Source organism: Suricata suricatta, chromosome 8 (genome assembly GCF_006229205.1).
Source record: "Suricata suricatta isolate VVHF042 chromosome 8, meerkat_22Aug2017_6uvM2_HiC, whole genome shotgun sequence".
In the NCBI taxonomy this organism is placed as follows: Eukaryota; Metazoa; Chordata; class Mammalia; order Carnivora; family Herpestidae; genus Suricata; species Suricata suricatta.
This window is the reverse complement of record NC_043707.1, coordinates 120,716,618-120,735,172: the sequence shown is the minus strand read 5'-3', so window position 1 is coordinate 120,735,172 and position 18,555 is coordinate 120,716,618. Positions and strand designations below refer to the sequence as shown.

Sequence of the window (18,555 nt, the reverse complement as noted above, 5' to 3'; positions counted from 1 at the left end):
TAAGCACTGCGTCAGCATAGCTGCTGTGATGGATCTGGTGAAAATGATGGTGGAGAGGGGGGCGGTTCCATCCATGGGCCTCCCCTACACTGACTAATCATTGGACACAGGGACCTAGAATGCGGGCATCTAGTAAGAGCCGAGGCCGTCATCAGGAACGCTGAAGCCTTGGCCGGGAGTCCCCCTTTCCCTGGCCTCAGCCACCTAGAGCCTTCTTCTGAGAGTTAGTTGCTAGGAGGGCAGTGTGGTAGAGAAGAAAGAAGTTGGCCTCTCAGGAGTCAGGAGAATTGATACTCTGCATAACCTCACGCAACTAACTGTCTTTTCTCCTGGGCTCAGATTCCCAATCTGTAAAGTGGGAGAGGAGGTTAGAATTCAGTGTTACAGATCAGGGCTGCAGTTCCAGTGCAGGGCTCTATGTCTCATCAAAATGGTGGCAGGTTACCAGAGGCCACCACAGGAGTCAGGAGGGACCCCGGTATCCCCAGGGTAGCTCAGCAGGTATCACTCTGAGCCCTTTTCCCTTGACGGGACAAGAGAAACCACTATGGTATGAGTGTGCTAAGTAGTGTGCTAGGAACATCATAGGCACAAACTCATTTGGTACTTGCCACACCCACATGAGGTAGGATCTTTATACCCAGTTCGAAGAAGAACAGACTGAGGATCAGGAGAAGTTTGAACTTGCCCAAGGTCGTACAGTTAGAGACAGAGCTGAGACTTAAATCTAGGTGTATCTGGTGCCAAAGGCTGTGCTTCTCTCTGGGCCGCACCTTTACTGCCTTAGTTTTCTAGGGCTGCCCTAACAAATTAACACAGACTTAAAGCAACAGAAATGCATTCTGTCACAGTCCTAGAGGCCAAGAGTCCACAAAGTGTCTGCAAGGCCTACTTCCTCTGCAGGCGCTTGGGAAGAGTCCTGCTTGCCTCCTCCACCTTCTGGTGGCTCCAGGCCTGCCCTGGGGCTGCATCACCCCAGCCTCTGCTTCTGTCTTCTCCTGGCCTTCTCCTCTTCTCCTGCGCATCTTTTACAAGGACACCCATCACTGGCATTAGACATGGAATTGTCTTTCTCGGGGCCACCGCTCCACCCACTACAGTTAATAAAGGCTTGGTGGTGACGGCATCTCTGCCGAGCCCCTGGCCCGCAGTGTGGGTGTGCAAGCGGCAGGGAGTTTCTGGGGCAGTTCAGGAGATGGACACAGTTGTGAGCCGAGGAGACCCACTGGGGGCCTGTGCGACGGGGTGCGGCGTAAGCTGATGTCCCACCAGCAGTGATGAGTGAGGTAGGAAACACTGAAAACCACATCTGGGTATGGGCAGAATGCAGCCAGTCACGGGGCAGAAGCCTGGACACCCGTCCACAGAGGCCAGCCCTGCTGGCTGGGGCACATGTCCCCATTAATGGATTTGAGGTTCTAGATCTCACAGAAAGCGGATTTAGTCTCACTTACTTGCTTGGAGGGATGGGAGGAGGCCAGGCCTGAGTACCATCTGTGTGTCTGCCATGTGGCTTACCTGCATCATCTCTGGCCCTCCATTAACCCATTAAAAAGTATCCAGATATTCATACTCAGGAGCGTACCCGAGGGCTCCAGGCGTGGTGCTGAGTACTCCGGTAACCAACCGGCCACAACAGCTCATGTGGACCAAGCACTTACTTGTATTGACTCTGATCTCACCACAGCTGGATGAGGAGTGTGTTAATACCTCCAATTTTCCAACACATGGAAGGGAGAAGGGTTAGCTTTAGATTCTGTGATTCCGTGAGCGGAACTGGGAAAAATAGTGCCAGATGAGAAAAAGGCAGCTCTTAGTTCCAATAAAGAGAGAGAGAACTCGCTTATTCCTGTGAGTTGTTCCAACCATGGGCTGGATTGTGTCTGTAGGTGGTGAGTTCCCCGTCTCTGGGCACACTCAAGCAGAAACTTCAAGGCCGTTTGTCTGGAGTGCCTTAGAAGGAACGCACTCACTGTAAAGATTCCTTTTAGCTCAAATTCCCTGAGATTCTGGGAATTTTTTTTTTTTTACCAAGGAGACCAACAGGGATCTCAGTGCACAAAGGTGTTTATTATAACATTATTTATAGTGACAAAAAAAGTGGAAATGACGTAAATATCTTTCAATAGAGGATTTATTAAATTATTTCATGCAGGAGCTTCAGTGTCCATAAGTGATACTAGATCCAGCTTGCAGTCAGTTTTATGTGGCCCTTCCTATTTTTCTTTTTAAATTTTAAAATGTTTTATTTATTTTTAATTTTTAAAAAATGTTTTATTTATTTTGATACAGAGAGAGACAGAGCATGAGAGGAGGAGGGGCAGAGAGAGAAGGAGACACAGAACTGGAAGCAGACTCCAGGCTCTGAGCTAGCTGTCAGCACAGAGCCCTACGCGGGGCTTGAACCCACAAACGTGAGATCTGACCTGAGCCGAAGTCGGAGGCTTAACCGACTGAGCCACCCAGGCGCCCCTAAAATGTTTTATTTATTTTTGAAAGAGACAGAGAGAGACAGTGTGAGCAGGGAAGGGTCAGAGAGAGAGGGAGATACAGAATCTGAAGCAGTCTCCAGGCTCCGAGCTAGCTGTTAGCACAGATCCTGACGCGGGGCTCAAACCCATGAACCCCGAGATCATGACTTGAGCCGAAGTCGGACACTTAACCAACTGAGCCACCCAGGCGCCCCATATGTGGTCCTTCCTTGAGCTAAAAATACTTTTTATATTTTGAAAGGGTTGTAAGAGAACAAAACAAGAATATGCAACAGAGATCTTATGTGCCTGAAAGCCTAAAATATTAACCCTCCAGCCCTTTACAGAAAAGCTCTGTTGACCTCTGGGTCGTCATCAAAAATATATTAATTTGTATCTCTGGTCAGAGAGATGGTCAGTATACTTTTGAGAGAAAGAAACATGTTATGTAACAGCATTAGAGCAAGATCCCATTTATATAAAACAGGTATGAGTGTTTGCAAGTTATCTGTAACAATGATCTGTAATATTAATAGTGGTTTTAAATTTTCTTTATTAAATGATTTCTATATTGAACATATTATAGTGAGCAGCTATTGTTTTTGAGAGCTCAGAAAGCATTTGGAACAAAATGGATTCTAAATACTACAGCGGACCATGCTATTTGGAACCAAATGAGTTTTGATCTAGGCTGAAGCCATTTTATTCAATTTGTCCCTACGGTGCCACAAGGTTGATCAGACTGAGGGTGGGGCTCTTACCTTGTTGCTGTTACTGTTTTTCTTTTCAGGTCTCTTGGCCGCACTTTGATCCTCAAGGGCTATGGTGTCTTAAAATACCCCTCAGTTTAGTTAGAAACAAATTAGCTACTTTGGATAAATGATCTGACATTTCCCTTTGCCACGGCAGATCTGAGTCACTTCAGATTGAGGGCAAACAGGGTCAGGCTCGGGTGTCCTTTAGGGAACCCGGGTTGGTCTGGGTCGAGGATAGAAGTGAGGAGGGGGCGGGGAGGAAGAGTTAGTTCCGTGTGAGCCCTTCAGTCTGTGGCTGGTTCCTTTCCAGGATCAGACACCTGGACTCCTCTGTCCCCCGGGCCTCCTCCAGTAAACCCTGTGTCCCCCCGTGACCTGGCCCTGTGCTGAGTTCTGGGATACAGCATGGAGGGGACACAGCTCCTGCCTGAAGGATGTCCAGTCTTGTGTGGAAGGCACACATTGACATTTATTTCATTGACCAAGTGTGATTTGAGCACATTATTTGTGCTAGAAACTGCTCTGGGTTCTAGATACAAAATGGTGAGCAAGACAAATGCCATGCCTTTAGAGAGCTTATATTTTAATTGTCAACAAGAGTATGTAAGGGGTGCACAGAGTATTTTGGGTCCATGGGAGAGAAGCTGAAATCGAAGAGAAGCTGAAATCAAAGGTAAGAGGAAGGTGCCAGGTTTTCAGGGAAAAGCACTCCGTTTGAATCTCCACTCAGACTCTTTCTGACTGCATCCTTGGGCAAGTTCCTTTATTGCCTTCTGTTAATTGAGAATAATAAATACTCTACCTTGTGGGGGTATTGGGAATACTAAATGATGGAAATGTTTTTCCTGTGCCTGGCACGTCTTCAATGTCCAACAAATGTTTATTATCCAGTAAAAAAAAAAAAAAAAAAAAGAGGGGTGTGCCTGTGTGTTGGCTAAACGTCTGACTTTGGCTCAGGTCATACACTTGAGGTTCGTGAGTTCGAGCCCCGCGTTGGGCTCTGTGCTGACAGCTTGGAGTTTGGAGCCTGCTTCGCATTCTGGGTCTCCTTCTCTCTCTATTCCCTCCCCTGCTCTCACTCTGTCTCTCCCTCTCAAAAATAAATAAAGATTAAAAAAAAAAGAAATAAAAGACAGGTGTACGGAGTTAAATCATGCCTGAGAAAGACCTGGAACATGGTGCTTGTCTGTAAATGCTGTTTGCCACCCCCTCGTGACCAGAGGTATACATTTAGTTCTGAATCGACCTCTCTTCCTCATGTCTCGTCATTGTGCCTGTGACATTGTTCTGTGGTTTGTGGGTCTCTCCCAACCCCACCCCGACTGTAAGCAGATTGTCTCCACACCCCCGGATTATAGCAGGGTGCAGGAATGTGTGAAAAACAGAAGGATGCCACGGAGCCAGCCCACATCCAGACGTTTACTCCACTTGGTCTTGGCCCCTTGCCGCCGCCACTGTTGATAAGCTAGTGCAGGTGGCAGGGAGGCGGGGGCGGGGGTGGGGGGAGACAGTGGACAGCGAAGCACAGAGACAGGATCGAAGGCTGCATGACTTCGGGTGAGCAGTCTATCTCAGCTCATCTGCGGAACGGGGACAGAATTAGCACGCAGGGCTGCAGGGAGAAGGAAATGCAAGCATGCATTCGTCGGCTTGGCATAGCGCCTGGCCCGTGAAGGAAAAGACATGCCGAGACTGTTGCTTAAAGAACACAACCAACTCACCCAAAGCTGTCAGACCCGCCCCGTGCGGGCCTCCCACGGAGGGGGGTGTGTTTTGACCATCTGAGCACCAGGCACGAGGACATCAGCTACTCTCTCCAAGTGCCGTCGCTTTGGCTGGGGGAGAAGGTTTTTACTAGGGGCTTGTGGGCTGAGAAGGGCAGCCCTCCAGAGGCCCGGGGGCACGTACGGACTTAATGTGCTTCGGGCACAGAGCACTCCCGGTCTCCATCAGGTTGAGGTGGTGATGATCTTTCCTGACAATGGGGCTTGTCCGACAGATGATGGAATGGGTTTAAGGCTGAGAAATGAACGTGGCCGGCCACTCAGTGCTTCATAGGAAGGAGGCCTCACTGAGGATTGAGAAACCAGGTCATCATGCTTATTTGTAGGGAGAAAATAGCAGCTGTGTAATTCAAAATGACCTGATGGAGGGTTTTGACTCAGAAAAAAAGCAAAGGATTTCCCCAAGGCATCTCTGAGTCCATAGAGGTTTGCCAAGCTTCCTGTCCTCAGCCCCTGGGGTGGACCCAAGGGGAACCTTATGAGGTAAAGCAGAAAAGTATCAGGGGGAAAAGCCCCAAAGGGCTGCCAGTTCTTGTCAACACGTAGGCTAGTAAGCTAGATACTTTCATGTGTGTTGCTCCTAAAAAGCCAAGCATACGGAAATTGCCAACGGGGAAACAGGTTTAGAGGGGTGAAGTAACTTACCCAAGACCACATAGCTAAGTATGTTGAGGCACCAAGATCTACAGGGATTCCCACACCACACTCTTTTAAAAAAATTTTTTTTAATGTTTTAATTCATTATTGAGACAGAGAGAAACATAAGTGGGGGAGGGGCAGAGAGAGGGGGACACAGAACCCGAAGCAGGCTGCAGGCTCTGAGCTGTCACCACAGAGCCTGAGGCGGGGCTCAAACCCACGAACCGTGAGATCATGACCTGAGCCAAAGTCAGATGCTTAACTGACTGAGCCACCCAGGCGCCCCTCACACCACCCTCTTATTTAAAAAAAAATTTTTTTTTATGTCTTTATTTTATTTTGAGAGAGAGAAGCAGAGACCAAGCTGGAGAGAAGCAGAGAGAGAGGGAGATACAGAATCTGAAGCAGGCTCCAGGCTCTGAGCTATCATGGGGCTCGAACCCACGGACTGTGAGATCATGACCTGAGCCAAAGTCGGACGCCCAACCATCTGAGCCACCCAGGCGCCCCAACACACCACACTCTAAAACTTAGAAAATACACACAGTGACAGCACATTATGATTCACTTTTTTTTTATTATGGTAAATTACACATAACATAAAATTTACCATTTTAACCAATGTAAGTATATTCACATTGTTGTGCAGCCATTTCCACCCTCTGTCTCCAGAACTTTTTCATCTTCCTAAACGGAAACTCTCTACCCATTAAATAATAATAACCCCTGATTCCCCCGCCCCTAGCGCCTGATAACCACTTCCTGCCTCTGTGACTCTGACTACTCTAAGTGCCTCATTATGAGTGGAATCACAGAGGTTTTTGCCCTTTTATCCCTGGATATTCCGGTACAGTGTCCTTAAGGTTCATGTATGTTATAGCATGGGTCAGAATTTCCTTCCATTTTAAGGCTGAATAATGTTCGTTGTATGCATAGACCACATCTTGCTTATCCATTCATTTGTCAGTAGACACTTGGGTTGTTTTTACCTTTTGGTTATTATGAAGAGTGCTGCTTTGAGGTATACAGATACCTCTTGGAGACCCTGTTTTAATGCTTTTGGGTATGTACCCAGAAGTGGAATTGCTGGACCATATGGCAATTCTGTTTTCAATTAAGAAAAAAAATGTTTAACATTTATTCAGTTTTAAGAGAGAGAGACCGAAGATGAGTGGGGGAGGGGCAGAGAGAGAAGGAGACACAGAATCTGATGCAGGCTCCAGGCTCTGAGCTGTCAGATAAGAGCCCAACATGAGGCTCGAACCCGTGAACCACGAGGTCATGATCTGAGCTGAAGTTTGATGCCTAACTGATTGAGCCACCCAGGCGCCCTGTGGCCCAAGTCTTTCATCCATTTTGAGTTAACTTTTTATATGGCATAAGGTAAGGGTCTAATGTCATATCTACAGCTTTTTGAACTAGGAAAAAAACTTAGAGACCAATGGTAGGGTTTTGAGGGGTGGGGCAGTAAATGATTCATCTTTCTAAAAAGTTCAGTCTCTCACCAATCGTGCTCTTCCCTTCCTCTAGCCTCCACGCAGTAGTTGAAGTGATATTTTAAGAATCTCACACACAAATCAAACCACATTGCTCTCTTGCTTAAAATCTCCAATGGCTTCCTGCTGCACTCAGAATAAGATCCAGATTTCCTGCTGTGCATGACTTGACCCCTGCTGACTTCTCCCTGATGCATCTTCTGTTGCTTCCTCTTGGGCTGACAGCCATTTAGTCACACTTAGTTTCTGACCATTCCGGCAGCTCATGAAGCTCTTTGCTGCCACAGGATCTTTACACATGTTGTTCTTTCTGCCTAAAACAACCAACCTTCTTATATGGCTGACTCCTCATTCTTTCCAACCTGGTAGAAATGTCACCTTGTCTTAATCAGCTCAAACTGCCATAATAAAATACCATAGACTGACTGGGTAGCTTAAACAACAGAAGTTTATTTTCTCACAGTTATGGAGGCTAAAAATGGAAGATCAAGGTGCCAACATGGTTAGTTCTGATGAGAGCTCTTTTTCTAGCTTCTAGGTGGGCACTTTCTTGCCGTGTCCTCACTTGGCAGGAGGTGGGGGGTCGGGGGAAGGAGAGGGCGAGAGGAGTAAGCGCTCAGGTGTCTCTCTCTCTCTTTTTTTAAAACATTTTTTAATGTTTATTTATTTTTGAGACAGAGAGAGACAAAGCATGAGCGGGAGAGGGACAGAGAGAGAGGGAGAGGGATCTTTACGGAATCTGAAACAGGCTCCAGGCTCTGAGCTGTCAACACAAAGCCTGATGCAGGGCTCGAACTCACAAACTGCCAGAACATGACCTGAGCCGAAGTCAGACGCTTAACCGACTGAGCCACCCAGGCGCCCTCAGGTGTTTCTTATAATTCAGTTCATAGCACACACTCTTAGCGAAGCCACTGTTAACCTTCCAATCGAAGCCAGATTCCCTCTACCAACCCCTCTCACACTCCTAGGCATGTCCATACACTATATGCACTTATCTTTCATGGAAGAGCCGTAATAGTGGGTAACTGTTCATTAATCAGTGCAGAGTTTGTTTAATGTCTGTCTCCTCCCTGAGACCATGAATTTCAAGAAACTAGACTGTCATCTTCACTCCTGTATTCCTTATTCAGTGCCTGGCACATACCAGATGCTTGATTAATACCTGTTGGAAGAGTGAACAAACGTCAGCCTCTAGTGAGTTCACATTCCTTGACTTTTTCACTGACTCCGGGGTGGGGGTGGGGCAGGAAAGAAGGCAGCACGCACTGAGGGGCAGTGTAGAAAAGTCATTACCACATGTCGGTACTAGACAGCATGCATTAAATACCAGCTCTGCCCCTGACTGGTCATGTGACCGTGAGCAAGTCACTTCATCTCCTGTGCCTCAATTTATGTTCCTGAAGAGATGTCAACACATATTTGGATGATGCAAAGCAATTCGAAGGGTAGTAACAGGCTGAGCAGGGGTGAGGTACAGGACTGAAAATGGGCAGGGGATAGATTATCTATAAAGGGAACATTGAGACCCTTAGGCCCTCCACCCTTGTACCCTGCACAGTCAGGTGACTAAGTCTCCACTCTGCAGGAGGTTAAGGGTTTTTGCCTCAAGAAGTAAAGCTGGAGAAACTCTGAACTTGGGCCCAGCAGACACAGAAAGGATCAGAGTGAGGTACTAAATGGAAAGTGGGGGATCCACAGACCTCTCCTCTAGCTCTGGTACCATAATCCTGACAGCCAGAAGTATGCTCCCAGGCAGGAGGTTAGAAGATTCTTTTCTCAAGGCCCCAGAGAAGAGACACGTTGACACTGATATTTAGATGTTTCCAGCATAAAAGCTTGGTTTTTGCTTAGTCCCCCTACAGTGAGGCCCACCGACTGACAGGACCCCCACACTGGTGCACACATGCACACATGTACACTCACACACACACACACACACACACACACAGCTGCCAATTAGTTATTTAGTGCTTTACTCAAAGATCAATCATTAGTCACATATCACTAGATATTTGAAGAAAGTCTCCAGGATAAAAGAGGGAGGCCAAAGTAGACAAATACACAGAACTGTTTGAAGCAAACAGTGCAGTGAGCAGAAGAAAATACAAAACAGAAATTATTAGCATCCTCAGAGAGATAAGAGAAGACATCGTATCCATGAAATAGGATGCTATAAATGCTATATAAAAAAGAAATAATAAAAGAAGGAGAAATGACACTGGGAAAATAAAACATGAGAGCCAAAATAAAATAAAAAAGTCAATAGAAAGGTTGAGAGGTAATGAAAAGTAAATTTCCCAGAGGATATACCCAAAAAGACAAAGAAATGGAAAATAGGAAAGATAAGAAAATTAAAGGATCAATCAAGAGGCCCAATAACTGACTGACAGTTTTCTAGGGATTCCAAGGAAAGCAGAAGGGAGTTAATTATCAAAGAAATGAAGTGAGGACATTTCATATTGAAGGACATGAATCTTCAGAATGAGAGGGACCAATACAAATGAAAAACAACCACGCTAAGGCATATCATCACAAAATAATCAGAATGCCAGGGATAAAGAAAGGACCCTAAAAGCTTTGAAGGTGGGGAGAACAGATTATATACACATCATCAGGAACCAGAATGGTTTCAGATACCTCAGTGGCAACACTGGAAGCTAGAAGATGAGGGAGCCGTCCTTTCATAATTCTTCTGGGAAATTATTTCCAACCTACTATTCCATATATAGTCAAATCAGAAGTGAGGATAGAATAAAGACATTCTCAGACATGTATAAATGGGTATTAAAAGGTATAAAATTTTACTTCCTATGTGTCCTTTCTTGGGAAGTGACTAGAGGAGGTGTTTTACCAAAACGAGGGCATACAAAATCCGAGATAGAAAAGACTTGCAAACCAGGAAGCAGGTTCTTCAACACAGGAGGAGAGCTATGCAGTTGGCCTAGAAAGCAACTAGTCCCAAATTAAAAGGGAGGAGGAAGACTCCAGGAGGCGAGTCACTACGAAAACAAAAGGAACTGATAGATTATATGACTGTATAGGAAAAGCATTTTACAAGTCTGCTGGAATGCTTGAGGAGATTTCACAATATGTACATAGAACTAAGCAAATGAAGAAAAACAGGCAATTATCAACTCCAGGAAAACCAAAAATAGGTACAGAAAATAAATTTAAATACAGTATACCATTTGGTTCAGCAGTGGGCAATATCTATAAAGTCATACGAATATAAACCCTAAAAAAAGATATATTAAAGCCTAGATTTTAATTTAAACATTTAGATGTTGTGATAAAACTATACTGAAAGGATGGAGAGAGGGAGTGGAGCTGGATAATGTAAGAGAATTAATACTCATCTACTGTATTAGGGGTTATGGAGGACATTACTAGTATTCACTAATACCTGGTTTTTCTTGCTTCTGGGCACGCAGAAGACTGTACTTCTCAACCCCTTGTAGTTGGGTGGGTCCCCATGACTAGTTCCAGTCAGCCACCTGTAGCTGTCTCTTTTCCTCCGTGTTGATCAGGGAGGCCTTGGGTTAAGATGGCAGAACCACAAGACTGAAACAGTCTGGGATTGGTTCATGGAATAGCTGTCCTGGAGACACTGCATGGACTCTGAAAGGATGAGAAATAAACTTTTATTGTGTGAAGCCACTGAAATTTCAGGATTATTTGTTGCTGCTGTGTATCCTGGTTTAACTGATACAAACTTCAACATGTGCTGGCTACAACTGATAAATTAAGAAATAGCCATCTAGGCGTATTATTTAGAGTTATGGAGATAATCACTAGAAGAATAATTAAAAATATTAAAAGTGATTGCCTCTATGGAGCAGGAAAGAGGAGTTAGGAACCTGGTTTTCTTTTTTATGTTTTTATTTATTTTTGAGAGAGAGAGAGAGAGAGAGAGAGATTGAGACAGTGTGAGCAGGGCAGGGCCAGACAGAGAGGGAGACACAGGATCCGAAGACAGGCTCCAGGCTCTGAGCTGTCAGCACAGAGCCCAATGTGGGGCTCAAACCCACGAACCGTGAGATCATGACCTGAGCCAAAGTCAGACGCTTAACCGACTCAGCCACCCAGGCAGCCTGGAACCTGTTTTTATTATAGTACTATGTGACTTTTTTACACAAAGTAATTTGTAATTGCATTACACTGGCAAAAGAAAATTTTATAAAAATCTATGCGTGTGTGTGTGTGTGTGTGTGTGTGTGTGTGTGTGTATGTTGAAAGGATTCCCACCCACAATTACTGCGGCTTTCCTTAGCAGGAAGGGCATGCTAGACTGGGCATCTGAGGAACACCAGATCTGGCTGGACATGGAAGGTACTGTGGGAAAGGAGTCTGCCCCATTGGAATGCCAGTCTGAGGGGTCTGATTTTCATCCAAATGGCAGTGGAGAGCCATGGAAGGGTTGTAAGCCATAGAGTATTCTAGGCAAATCTACTTTTGTAGTGAGCGTCATGACCTACCTGGATGAAGAATTGTGGGGGAGAGAGGGGGCTGCATGGTCTCCATGAGAGCCAGTGGACTAAGACCCGCACGCAGGTGTCTATCAAGGGCCTGACATTTGCCAGGTGCATTGGTGTGCCCAGCCATACAGCAGGGAACAAAATGGGCAAACTGCCCTGCCTTCGGGCAGATTACATGGGCGAGAGAGGCAAACGGAGAGAAAAGAAGTGTGTCAGGTGGTGGCTCATGCGATATAGAAAAATGAAGCAGCTTCAGAGACAGACAGATGGTGGGGGCAGGGGTACTTTAGACAGGGCGGCCAGGCGTGGCCTCTCGTGGAGGTGACATTTGAATAGAGCCCCGAATTAAGGGAAGGAACAAGCCATGCAAAATGTGGGGTTCCAGGCAAAGGAAGAGCAGTCCAGAGGACCTAAGGTGAGAATGGGCTTCATGTGTCCCAAGGAACCGCAGAGAAGCCAATGGGGTGGGGACGGGGCACGTCCATCAAGGGGAAAGTTCTGGAGGCCGAAGGCCTGAGAGGTAGTAGGAACCGTTCATGGAATATAGGCAGAACCCCGGGGAACTACTGCAGGGTTGAGTGGCGTGATTTGTCCAAGGAGGCCAGTAGTCCAGGCTTGGCGGTCAGTTAGTTGAGGAGGAGGTGCGGGCGCTTGTTAGGACGGAGCCGCTGGGGCTCTGCCCAGCCGTCAGTGCGGTGCCGCTCAGCCCTGCCTGGACCAGCTACAGCAGCTTCATCACCCACTTCCCAGCATCCCAGCCCCCTCTGGGAATTGAAGGATCCTCACAAATCAAAATAGCAGGCAAAGAACAGCTGCTAATTGTTCTGCGTAAAAGAAGCGAAATTAGACGAGTCAGCTGTGGGGTTGAGACCGCCTCCCACACAGCTGTGATCCCGCACCCCACTGAAGACAGACTTCCCGAGACTTGCAATTCTGCTGTTTCTGAGCAAAGCTTTCTGCTTCTCCAGCCCCAGGGCAAAAAACAGCTATTTGGGGAGGGAGGGAGACAGATGCTGGCCCTGGAGGACAATGAGAGAGTCCATTTTTTTTTTTTAACTGAAAAACATCAATCCCTTCATGAAGGAAGAGATTTCGCTGATAGGAGTTCATTCAGTCATTCGAAACACATTGAGGGCACTCAGTGTGCATTCATCTGCTCTCACGGGTTCCACTGCAGCCTCCTGGGTGCCCAGGGCCAGACATGGTAGCAGGGGGCTGCTAGGGGGTGGAGGCAGCTAGTGTGGCTCCACCTTTGGGGCAGAATGAAAAAAGAGCACTGCTCTCGAGAGTCAGGAGGTCTAAGTTCTGTCCTGGGCTCTGACACTGTGGCTGTGTGACCTTGGGTGAGCCAGGTCCCCTCCCTGGGCTTCAGTTTCCCAGTCTTTTCTCAATAGGGGATTTCGGCCATATGGTGTTTCTCAAACTTTAGAGCCCATAAGAATCACTTGCGGGTGGTGCTTGTTAAAGAACAAGATTCTGGGGCGTCTGGCTAGCTCAAGTGGTAGAGCATGTAATGTGACTCTTGATCTCAGGGTTGTGAGTTCAAGCCCCATGTTGGGCCTAGAGCTTACGTTAATAAATAAATAAATAAATAAATAAATAAGATAAAGATTCCTAGGCCTGATTGCCATAGATTAAGACTTAGTAGGTCTGGAGGGAGGGAGAGGTCCAAGAGTGCATTTCTAGGAATTCTGAAGGGAGTCCTTGGACCACACTTGCATAAAGTCACTTTCCCTCAATCTTGCAGGACTCCTCCTGCTCTGAAATTTGAGGAGTCGCTCATGCAACCCTTCTCTGGGTTTCTCAGATAGCTCTAGGCACGTGAAAGAGACCTATGTGTTTCTGGGCTGATCATACTGCCCTGGGACGGTATTTCAGTATCTGCAGCCCCCTGCAGGCTGTCCGGTGCCCAGCACAGGCCCTGGTACCGAGGGGGCCACGATGGAAACGTAGGCCAAGCAAGCGGCCAGCTGCGGTGTAGGCACTGCATAGCAGTGTAGATCGGGGAGGGATGTTTCAGGTGCAGGAGGGCTTAGTTGCAGACATCTGGCTTGGACACCGGCGCTCATGTCTTGGGTTGGATGGATGGGTGAGTCCAGCTGCATGGGGATAAGAAGGTCTGGAAGGGACCACAGGAAGGCCTGGGAGCCCTCATCCACTACAGAGGGCGACCCAACAGGTCCAAGGCCCCAGCCAGTCTGCTACACAGAGTCCCTCCCTCAGAACTGGCCAGTCATATTTCCAGAAGGTCAGTGGAAGAAGCCAGAGTCAGGTCACTCTGGTCTAGTGCCCAGCTTCACTGTCCATATATGAAGAACAAGAACTATCATATACTGAACACTTGCCTGCTTTGGGCTCAGGGGTAACTGCTGTATGATCTATGAGTTCTGTGAGGTTGGCAAAAGCATTGCACACCTTTTTACAGTTATAGACTCTGAGGCTTAGAGAGTTCAAGTTACTAGCCCAGAATCCCTCTGTTAATAACTAGTAGAAGCAGGGTTAGAACACAGACCTGTTTTCCTCTGGAGCCCAATTTTGTTTTTAACCATGTTACTTAGTACCCCTCAGATGACAAAGAAATTTTTCCCTAAAATACCTTCTGCCAGTCACCCACAGCCAGAGAAGTCCTTTTGCATCTGTCCAGGTGAGAAGGAGTGATGCTGAGTCAGGGTGTCCAGGGTTGTAGTCCCACCCCTGCTGCTGACCTTCTATGTGACTTTGGGCAAATTATTTCCCCTCTCTGAGTCTCATGTGAAACTGAAATCTGTGAAATGGGAACAATTACACACGTACTTCCTTTTAAGGTACACAAAGATGAAGACAGCCACCAACATCTACATCTTCAACCTGGCCCTGGCAGACGCACTGGCCACCAGCACCCTGCCCTTCCAGAGTGCCAAGTACCTGATGCAGACGTGGCCCTTTGGGGAACTGCTCTGCAAGGTTGTGCTCTCCATTGACTACTACAACATGTTCACCAGCATCTTCACACTCACCATGATGAGTGTCGACCGCTATATTGCCGTCTGCCACCCTGTCAAGGCCCTGGACTTCCGCACACCCGCCAAGGCCAAGCTGATCAACATCTGCATCTGGGTCCTGGCCTCAGGTGTTGGTGTACCCATCATGGTCATGGCCGTGACCCGTCCCCGGGGTGAGTGAGGAAGCTTTGGTATAGCCACTGACCACAGGAGGCGGCATGGGGGCCCCGGTGGGTATACAGGCCACTTACTGGAGTGGATTAGGTGGCTCCATACCAGTAGAGGTGTGGACTGCTGATCAGAGTGTGGATGGTCGCGAGAGGGTGGGGAGTCAGCCAACTGGACATGAATGGTTGACTGTTGAATGAATGGATGACTAGTCAGTGGTCAGATGGGTTGCTGGTCAATGGAAATTTATGAATGGGATGGTGGAGGGTGGATCTATGGGGATGTAGCAGTTGGCCAGAAGTATGTTGATGACTGACTTAAAGGGAGATGGATGGCCAGTGCGGGGAGGGTGTCACTGACCAGGAAGCAGTGGAGGCCATAAGATCTACAGTTTCATCCCATATGCCCTTCCACCCCAGTTTGAAAACCACTGGCCCAGATGACCAAGGCAAGCCCTAGAGAATGGCCTCTAGAGAATGACAGGTACATTTCCTCAGAGTAAAAATGATAACTAGTTTAGTAACTACTTGTATCAGTCAGGGTAGCAGCTGTAACAAGCAGTCTCCAAAGCTCAGTGCTTAACAGTCTAGTTTGTTTCTCACTCACATCACAGTCTAATGTGAATCAGAGGAGGAGGAGCTCTATTCCACAGTTCCAGGAACCCAGACTCCAAATGTGGTTTTGGAATCCTCCACTGCTGGCATTTGGCCAGCAGATGAATATGGAAAAGGAGTGGTGAGAGAGTATGGCCAACTTTTAGATGTTATAGCCCATCTCCTAGTGATACCTGGTTATGTGGCCCCTGCTTGACACAAGGAACTGGAACAGGAAGTAGTTTTAACCATGTTAAAGACATTGATCATCGGGGCACCTCAGTGGCTCAGTTGGTTGAGCATCCGGCTTCGGCTCAAGTCATGAACTCGTGGTTCGTGGGTTCGAGCCCCACGTCAGGCTCTGTGCTGACAGCTCAAAGCCGGGAGCCTCTGTCTCCCTCTCTCTCTGACCCTCCCGTGCTCAAGCTGTCTCTCTGTCTCAAAATAAATAAAACATTAAAAAAAATTTTTTTTAAAGACATTGGTCACTAGCCTATCTGAGCTACCCTGATCATGAAGTGTTGAGAAGATTAAATGAGGCTCTATGTGTAAAATACTTGGGACAACGCAGGGACCCCTACCTTTGACTAGTATGAGCATCCAGGATCAAAGAGGTCAGGTGGCTTACATAGGGTCACACGGCTAGGGATTTGATGGAACTTGGCCCACCACCCAAGGCTCCTGCCCTCATATCTGTTGCTCCCATTGCCCCTTGAGTTGGATGTTTGCAGAGGGTCGGTGCTGTAGGTGGAAGAGGCAAAGACTTGGTGGGAGGCCTTTTGACCACCCTTAACCCTCACATACAGCTTCTCTGTAATTGGCCTTGACTCAGCAGCTGGGCCCCATTCCTCACTGTCAGTCTTCAGTTTATGGGCCATTAACTGCAGCCCTGCTGTGGGCCAGACCAGATGGGCCTCCTCTCTCCACACTCCATCCCCTGCTCACCCTCCCCACTTAACACTGGGTTCTATATGCAACTTGCCGTGTGACCCTGGACAGTGCCGTTCCTCTCTGAGCCTTGTTCTGCCATCTGCACAATGAAGTCCTTGGACTCAGTCATCCCTGGGGGTCCTGCCATCCTGTTGTCCGGTGGACCCCCTCTGTGGATCCCCAGTACCCTTTCTACAGCTCTCAATATCCAAGTCCACAGCATGGCTCCTCAAATCCAAGTTCCATGAGATCCTGGGAGCTCTTCAGGACAGTCTCAGGACTGTTTCTGAATCCAAACATCCACAAAGGTGCTCACCCAACCCACACCCACACTCCAGGAACAGAGCGCCCATTCCACCCTGGGTCCACCTCCGGACAGATCTTGCAGTCAGATAGCTCTTCTTGCCATTAAGTGGAGATCTGTCTCCCTGGCCCTAGTCCTGACTTCTGGACTCCTGTATGCATCTGCCTCTCTGCCCCGCCACTGCAGCAAGAGCTTGAACTGCCTTGTACTAAATGTTCCACATGCCTTAGTCTATTGAATCCTTGCAACAACCCTGTGAGGTTTAAGTACTGTTATTAGTCCAGCTTTATGGAAGCTGAATAATTTGCCCAGCTTCACACCACACATTTAATAAGTCCCGAGTTCTGCTCTTAACTCATGCTCTCTAGATCAGTCTTAGCAGTATTGTCCCCACTGCAGCTAGTCTGGAAATGATTAGGGTGTTTTGGGTTCTCACAATGACTGACGTTTGGTGGATTTGGGCTAAATTATATCATTATTGCTGGCCATGGATGTAGAGGTTTCAGAAAGGACTGGAAGAAAATACAGAAAGGAGACCTCCTAGATTAGGGCCAATCCCGCTGGGGCCTTTAAGGATGAGTAGGAGTTCACCAAGTACAGAAGTGTAGGAGGACATTCGAAGCAGAAGAATTACCTTGCGCAAAGGCCAGGAGGCGGGGTGGGACCGGACAAAGCCAAGAAGGGCAGCGAGCAGGCAGGGTGCGCCTTGGCCCACGCACCCCTCACCTGCTCTCTGTCTCTCCTTGCTTCCCCGGCAGACGGGGCAGTGGTGTGCATGCTCCAGTTCCCCAGCCCCAGCTGGTATTGGGATACGGTGACCAAGATCTGCGTGTTCCTCTTCGCCTTCGTCCTGCCCATCCTCATCATCACCGTGTGCTATGGCCTGATGCTGCTGCGCCTGCGCAGCGTGCGCTTGCTGTCGGGCTCCAAGGAGAAGGACCGAAGCCTGCGGCGCATCACGCGCATGGTGCTCGTGGTGGTGGGCGCCTTCGTGGTGTGCTGGGCGCCCATCCACATCTTCGTCATCGTCTGGACGCTGGTGGACATCGACCGCCGCGACCCGCTCGTGGTGGCCGCGCTGCACCTGTGCATCGCGCTCGGCTACGCCAACAGCAGCCTCAACCCCGTGCTCTACGCCTTCCTCGACGAGAACTTCAAGCGCTGCTTCCGCCAGCTCTGCCGCACGCCCTGCGGCCGCTCGGAGCCGAGCAGCTTCAGCCGCGCCCGCGAAACCACGGCCCGCGAACGGGTCACCGCCTGCACCCCGTCCGACGGCCCCGGAGGGGGAGCGGCCGCCTGACTGCACCGGCCCGCCCCGCCGCGCGTCCTCCCCCTCCCGGGGGCTCCCTGGCCGACTCCCCGGGCTCTCAGGGGGAGGGGCCCCGACGCGGAGTGAGACCTAACGGGGCCCCAGTGTTTGAGAAGGGGGCGGGGGGCGGAGTGGGGCGGGGCCGAGGGCGGGGCGGATCTCTGGGCTGGGGCGGGGCGCAGGGCCGGCAGCTGAGGCGGTGCCTCTGGGCTGGGGGCGCGGCCGGCGGCTACGTGGTGGGTGCGAAGAGCTAGCGACCAAGGAGGAGCAGAACCTTTGGCTCTAGGACTCGGCGACTTACACGGGGCCTCTGCGGTGGCTCAGCTTCCGGTTTTGGCCAGAGTAGGCTTGCTGGCCTGGGACCTAAGAACTGGGCCCAGGACCCAGGGAGCAGTGGAGGAGATGGAGGCTTGAAAAAGGGGCTGCAAGAGTGGGTCTCTGTGTGGTGCGGCCGGGCCTCTTCTGAGGGTGATGGGGATGAACAGGACAGTGAGGCGACCTGCAGCTCAGGATTGGGCCATGAGGTAGAACTGGCCCTGTGTGCACGGGATGGGTGGCTTGGCCTCGGAGTAGAGCCCCAGCCCTTATACTAGCAAGAGGCGGGGCTTGCGCAGGTCAAGGTCCAGCTGGACTTTCTTTATAAATAA

General features: G+C 48.9%; 1 protein-coding gene across 1 annotated transcript in view; it reads left to right on the top strand.

Moving 5' to 3' along the window:
- Positions 1–18,020, top strand: part of OPRD1 (opioid receptor delta 1) — a 31,707-nt gene extending 13,687 nt beyond the window's left edge. Inside the window, exons 2-3 of the mRNA XM_029948439.1 lie at positions 14,428–14,777; positions 17,358–18,020. Coding sequence (XP_029804299.1) covers positions 14,428–14,777; positions 17,358–17,899 — 892 coding nt within the window. The 3' untranslated portion in view covers positions 17,900–18,020. The remainder of the gene's footprint in view (positions 1–14,427; positions 14,778–17,357) is intronic.
- The last annotated feature ends 535 nt before the right edge of the window (positions 18,021–18,555 follow it).